Raw genomic sequence first — 6,624 nt, 5'->3', positions numbered from 1 at the left:
CTTGTTATGTTCAAGATATACAGAGTATAAATGGAATATTATTTTAAAAGGAAAGGACTAGGGGTGTGTGGGGATGAGATGAAGTGGGCAAACATTCCAGATATGAAGGACAGTTATAATTCTGACAAAGTGCAATATTTTCCTTTGGGTATTAAACAAAGTACTTTGGGACCCATCAATTTAAAATTATTGTTTAATTAACTCACTTCCTAATTAATTAAAAGTTGAAAACTAAAATATTTTATCAACAAATTCTACACATTGATATTATTTGGACATTTCCTAGCACTTGATATCCAGAACTTAATGCTTTATGTGAAAGTGAGAAGTAAAAGCAGGTATGTGCATTAGTACGTGTGTGTGTGTGTATTTAGAATTTAACCTGTCATCAGTATATTTGAAAATGCCATCCCTGACACTCAACCACTGGGATAACCATTAAATATGAACTTATTAAGTTCTTACTTCCTCCAACTGCTCATGAATCTCTAGGTAACCCTTCCTTATCAGTATCACTCCTATAGATAATCTGCTTATTCTTTTTCTCTTTCCACTGGACTCAAACTAAACTTTCTTGACCCTTTTTTATCTTCTTCTAAATCTCTTCCATTCCTGTCTATCATATATGCCAACCCATTATTGTAGCTTCATATCAATCATGATTTCATCTTTTTAAATGTCATATCTTCCAGGAAGTCACATGGACTGGAGAAAAGGTGGTGAAATTAGCAAAAACAACGAAAAAAATACTCATCTTTCCTTTCCACTAACATTGTAAACATAGAAAGTATAGAAATTACTCCCATTATGCACACCCCACAAATCTTAACAAGGTCATGAAAAAATAAAACTAGGACCATTACTTGGATGAATAATGTGATCGCCAATTCATGATGATAAATGGTGATTTGGAGAATCGTCATCTTAGCAAAATGCCAGGAGATGATTTGGGAAATCCAATAAACATTCAGGTATGGTTCTAGAATGAATCCCTCATTTTAAAAATGTTTCCCCACTAAAAATTGCAATGAAAATAACATAGTATTAATGATGAATGAATTCAATGATTAGGTTTACATTGGCCTTTTATTACTACAGGAAATAATTATTTCACATTAATATGCTTTTAGCAAGCATTAAGAGTTAGCAGAACATCTTCTCTTACAGTATCTTGGCTACAGAAATGGTACCTGCAGAAAAAATGGAATATTGACTATAATTATCTTATTGTCTTTGTATATATGCACATAAGTAGAGCAATATTACAGAATTTTATGTCTCTTAAGCATTTATTTTTTTCTCTAGTAATTTGAGTAAGTTATATCTCCTTTGTTAGACTGTAAGCCCCTGTAGCATAGGAATTAAAGCTGAAAAGAACAGTATGGTATAAGCTACATTGAAGTCAGGGACTGTGCTAGGGAATATGCCTTATAGATTATATTTAATAATTGGATTGAATCAATTCTTACCCTCTCATTTTACTGCTACTAATACTACTACTACTAACTACTTCTATTACAATTAACTAACTTATATATTGGACTTATTGTGGTCCAGGCACTGTGCTAAGCACTTAACAAATCACCTCATTTGATCCTCACAACAACCTTGGGAAATAGGTAACTGTTATTATCCTTATTGTACAGAAGAGAAATCTTGAACATAGGTTAAGTGACTTGCCTAGGGTCACATAGCTAGTAAAAGGAAATTGGATTTGACCTCATGTCTTCTTGACAACAGGCCCAATTCTCTATCCACTATGTTACCTAGCTCTCACCTATGAGGATCATAAGGTCATAACATTCAGTGACTCCTTTAAGGTCACACATGTAGCAAAGAGTTTGCATCCTTTTTAATTTAATTGAGAGCTTTGATTGTAGTAGGTACTCAATAAATGCTTTTTATAGTGTCTTAAAATATAAATATACATGATTGAGTTTGCTAAGGCTGCAAACTTCCCTTGTACTTTATGAAGACATTAAAATGGAGAGAGAGGAGGGCTTCCAGAATCCAAGCCACTGTAATGAGAAGGGTACTGGATATTCCACAAGAGCCGACTTGTAAATTTTGCCTGAAATATGTCCAGTTAAGGACTTTCTAAGTAACTTCAAGAAGAGGAATGTCCAGAGGACTGGGAATGAACTTTATCCTTGTATTTTAAAATAATGCCAACTATTTAATATGACATTTCAGAAAAAAAATTTGGGCAAAACACTGATGGCTTTAAAACTATTAACAGAATACATAATCAATCAAAAATCAAGCATCTATTTACCACCTATTACATGCCATGCATGCACTGTGGTAGGTACTAATCAAGGAAATCTAGGGGTACAGAACACTTCCAGAATACAGGAATGCCAAGGAAATATTAAAGAAAAAGTGGAAATAAGGCTACTTCTGCATGGGAAAATGCCTCAGGTAATAACTAGTTTTGATACATAATTTTATACTTAATATTCTAGGGAGGAAAATATTGCTAGCCTCAACATACTACCATAGAACCCTTATGCTCCTTGAGTGTTGAACACCAGGATTCTGTGGAACACCATTTGTGAAGCTGAATTTCAGCACAATACTGCATATTCCCTGAAGTTCATGCTCTGTGAGGACAGTTAGCATGCTCAATTCAATTTAACAATTAAATCAGCATTTATTAAACACTTACTATATGGTGTATGAAGAGCCTTGCTAAATACTGGACATAAAAATAAGAAAAATATCTAAGAGGATTTTATTCATGCTTGTATTCCTTTCTAGCAATTTATCCAGCATTTAATGGGAACTCAGTAAATGATTGCTAAATGTTAAAAAATTATGAAGCAACACAAGAAAGGAGTCCAGAGTAAAACATATCTTTCCTTCTTCTGTTGTTTTTTAAGTTTAGTTTTTCTCATATTTTTGCTCATTATCAATACTAGAATTATATTAGACATTTCCAAAAATGCATGTGTTAGAATTATGTTGGCCAGAAAGGATGGAGGAAGAAATTGTTATGTGACCATTAAATAATTCTCCACGTTAGTAACCAGGCATTTACCACACAACATTAATTCAACCATGATCATTTTGCAATAACAACAATAATGAATTACAACCAAACTCTAAGATAACATAGCACAACTGTACTATAATATTATTCAGTCCAAAGTGACCTTAATGTTATTGGACACATTGTTCTATGGAACTAAATGCCATATATGATGCCATTTCCCTTAACTTTGTTTTCCTAGAGTCAATTAAATGTTTACTATTTCTATGACGTTGTAAGTTCATTCATCTCTCTGAGTCTCAGTTTTCTTATCTGTACAATGACAGACTTAGTTTGATGATTTCTAAGCTTCCTCCTCCCTCTAAATTCTGTGATTCTATACACCTTTGAAGTACATTAGGTAGAGAAATACTTAAGTAATTGGAATTTCATGATGGTAGAATCTCAGGGTCAAACACTGACCTTTCCATGGACTTTTATTGAATGACACGATACCAATTGAAACATCTTTAAAAGCTCAATTTTCCTAAAGTAAACTATTGTCTCATGAAATATTTTACATGTAAGCTAAAGGTAACATGAGAAGGGTGCTGGCACAAATCTATCTCAAAGTAAATTTTTCTGTGTGAGCATCTTACAAATTACTTTTTCAATATTTAGTACTTACGTTTTCCCATCTGAAGTTTCTACAGTGATCGTTGATGCTCCTACTCTGGGCAGGGTTGGATTGATCACATGGTTGTTCCAGAGAAATTTAACTCTTTGAATTGTTCCGACATCGAAATTTGAATCAAACTCATTAGAATGTGTATAACCTGGTTGTAGGCTCCCCCTTGGAACAGAAGGAAATAACAAATTCAAGTGCAGAAATCTATACATATATATTTACTTATAAAATCTATACATGATATATATTTTGCTAATTCAATTGTGTTTCCAACATATTAAACAGACGCAAAAAGTCACACATATATGGTTGTAATTTATGCCCCCAAAGTATTTTAACATGTTTTGGTCACAACTTTCTCCTACAATTTAATAAGTGATGACGTCATTAAATCTTTTTCTTCCATCTGTTGTAACATCATAATTGTTTACTGATTATAAACACCTGGTAACAAGAACAAGAAAAAATCATTTTATGAAATAAAAATAAATTATTTGCTCAATAAGTAGCGATGCACCAAAGTTAGAAACCAAATTCTGAAGTCAATTTCTGCATGCAAAATTGAAAAAGAAGTCCTGTGATTGACTTTATAAAATGTATACACTACTACTAAGTTGGTTTTCATAGTAATGAAACTATGAACAATAATTTGGGTAAAACATATTTACATAACGTAATAATTTCAACATGTACGATATTTGATGATATTGAACTCACTTGTAAATCTCATATTGCCTGCTGTTTCCATTACTTCCAAACAAAGAAACTACTACTGTTCCAGTAACCTTTGCTCCAGACAGTGTGACAGCTGCCTTATACCTCCAACCTAGGGAGAAAGGTAGAAATAGAAATATGGAGAAATAAATATAGTGAATGTATAAACATGAATATATAATTACAAAATAGAGGTTCCTGTAAAACATAATTTAGGCAGCAATAATGAATAAAATATGATAATTTATTTATAGAATGCCTGATTCTTCTTAGATAAAATGCCATGGGGTGCTCAGTGTCCAGCACTTAAGCATGTTCGGAGACATGAATAAGAAATGACCAGGTCATGTGGGTAGTTCAAGGAAGAATCATGAACTCCATTAAATGATTCTTTGAACAAGGTTTTTAAAGATCAAGCAGACAAAGATTCAAGTACGCTTATCGATAGCTTAGTCTGTCATATCCTGGAATATTCTTATCATTATCTTAATCTGTCATATCCAGGAAGTAGCTCAGAATTGGATAAGGCTATGTTATCTATGTGCCAAAAAGTCTTGGGAAAGGTCAGTTAACTCCTATTTTATGCATTCACATAACAAAGGATGCTCCTGAGAGCAGACTTCAAAGCCAGAAGCCAACGCAGCATCATCAGGGACGTCTATATATGAACAGACCCCAATAATCAAATAATATGGCTTACTATAATAAAAATTTTAAATAATTCCTTTATTTGCAAATTTTAACTTCTTATGAATAAAATGAATTCAAACTAATGTCAATGGACTTTTCTAACTAAATAATTTAGACATTGACTATTTCTTATATTATGCAAACATGATGTTTGCAAATTCTGTTTGGTAATCCTTTTCTGTTAAAGAATTTTTATGTCTATGATATAATTTTAGCCTGGCACAATTATTTTAATATTAACAACTAATTTTTAAGAAATTGTACGATATTAAAGGTGGAAGAATCCTAAGTAAATTCTAGTCTAACACCCACATAGTTGTAAATGAGTACCTTAAAATCTTATGCAAACCAGAGCTATTATAAGCAAAACAGAGCTTAGACTGTAATGATAATAGCTAATAATGTTATAGACCTTTAAAGTTTGCAAAGTGCTTTCCTTGTGAGGGAAGTGCTATTCTTATCGCCATTTGACAGAAGAAGAAGGTGAGACTTAGAAATGTTGGGTGACTTGTCCATGGTTGAACTCAGGTCTTCTGATTTCAACTTCAGTGCTCAATCTACTCTAATCTTGCCCAAAGTCACAGAGTTAAATAGTGACAAGACTACAATTCTGATATCTCTTCATCACGTTTTTATTTTCCATGATACTGTTGCTTGTATTTTATTGCTACATATTTCAGACTTGGCTTGGGATTTCTGGTTTCTTAAAATAGCAGTTCTTTTAAAATAGTCAATAATTGATATTTTTCATTAAATTAATCTGTTCTCTGACAACCTGCAATTTTTCCAAATTTGTAAATTTTATATCAAAAAAGTTTTATTGTTTTTGATTACTTCACCAACTTACAGATCACTATCATGATGTTTGGTAGTTTATGAAAGGTTTTTCCCACAAAAAATTTGTGAAGAGTATAATGATCTCCATATTATAGATAAGAAAGCCAAGGCTTTGGAAGTATAAAGTATTTCACAAGGGTCACATGTTAATATAAGCAGCTAGCAGAGACTGGAATTGTGACTTTAGAGGCCATCTTGTTAACACTCTCATTTTACAGATGAGAAAACTGAGAGTCAGAGAGATTACGGAATTTACCCAGAGTACCACAGCTAGGAAGGATGAGAAGTGGGATTTGAACCTAGGTTGTCCTGACTCCAAGTTCCTCACTCTACATAGTCTGCCACATTATCTCACGTGGCTCATCTACACAATTCTACAATTCTGTGGGGTTAGTGTTGGGGCAAAATTGTGAAGTAAAGGTGTCTTCCACATTGTTAGCCTCTTGGTTCTTTGTCCTCTTCTCTTTTCTTTCTTTTACTGGCCAGAGCACATGGCAATGATGCCACATTCCACTATACATAGCTATTCTCAGATCCTTTATATACTCTTAGCTACAAATAAGCTACTATTACACCTCATAGAGTTTATCTTTCAGCAGTTCTTGGATAAGAATCATTAAAAAAAAAAATAGACTGAGGGGTGGCTAGGTGGCGCAGTGAGTAAAGCGCCGGCCCTGGAGTCAGGAGGACCCGAGTTCGGTTGCGGCCTCAGACACTTAACACC

General features: G+C 33.3%; 1 protein-coding gene across 1 annotated transcript in view; it reads right to left on the bottom strand.

The window, feature by feature from the left end:
- Positions 1 to 1,126: 1,126 nt before the first annotated feature.
- The window catches only part of LOC138168661 (pancreatic triacylglycerol lipase-like), a 19,772-nt gene continuing 14,274 nt past the window's right edge, over positions 1,127 to 6,624 (bottom strand). The window contains exons 10-12 of the mRNA XM_069097567.1: positions 4,377 to 4,485; positions 3,660 to 3,824; positions 1,127 to 1,190 (exon numbers count right to left, since the gene is read on the bottom strand). Coding sequence (XP_068953668.1) covers positions 1,127 to 1,190; positions 3,660 to 3,824; positions 4,377 to 4,485 — 338 coding nt within the window. The remainder of the gene's footprint in view (positions 1,191 to 3,659; positions 3,825 to 4,376; positions 4,486 to 6,624) is intronic.

The sequence above is a fragment of the Petaurus breviceps genome, unplaced genomic scaffold, assembly GCF_028583685.1.
Source record: "Petaurus breviceps papuanus isolate PSGF00001 unplaced genomic scaffold, PetGlider_PUasm1.0 37, whole genome shotgun sequence".
Classification (NCBI taxonomy): domain Eukaryota; kingdom Metazoa; phylum Chordata; class Mammalia; order Diprotodontia; family Petauridae; genus Petaurus; species Petaurus breviceps.
This window is presented reverse-complemented; position numbering and strand designations above follow the sequence as displayed.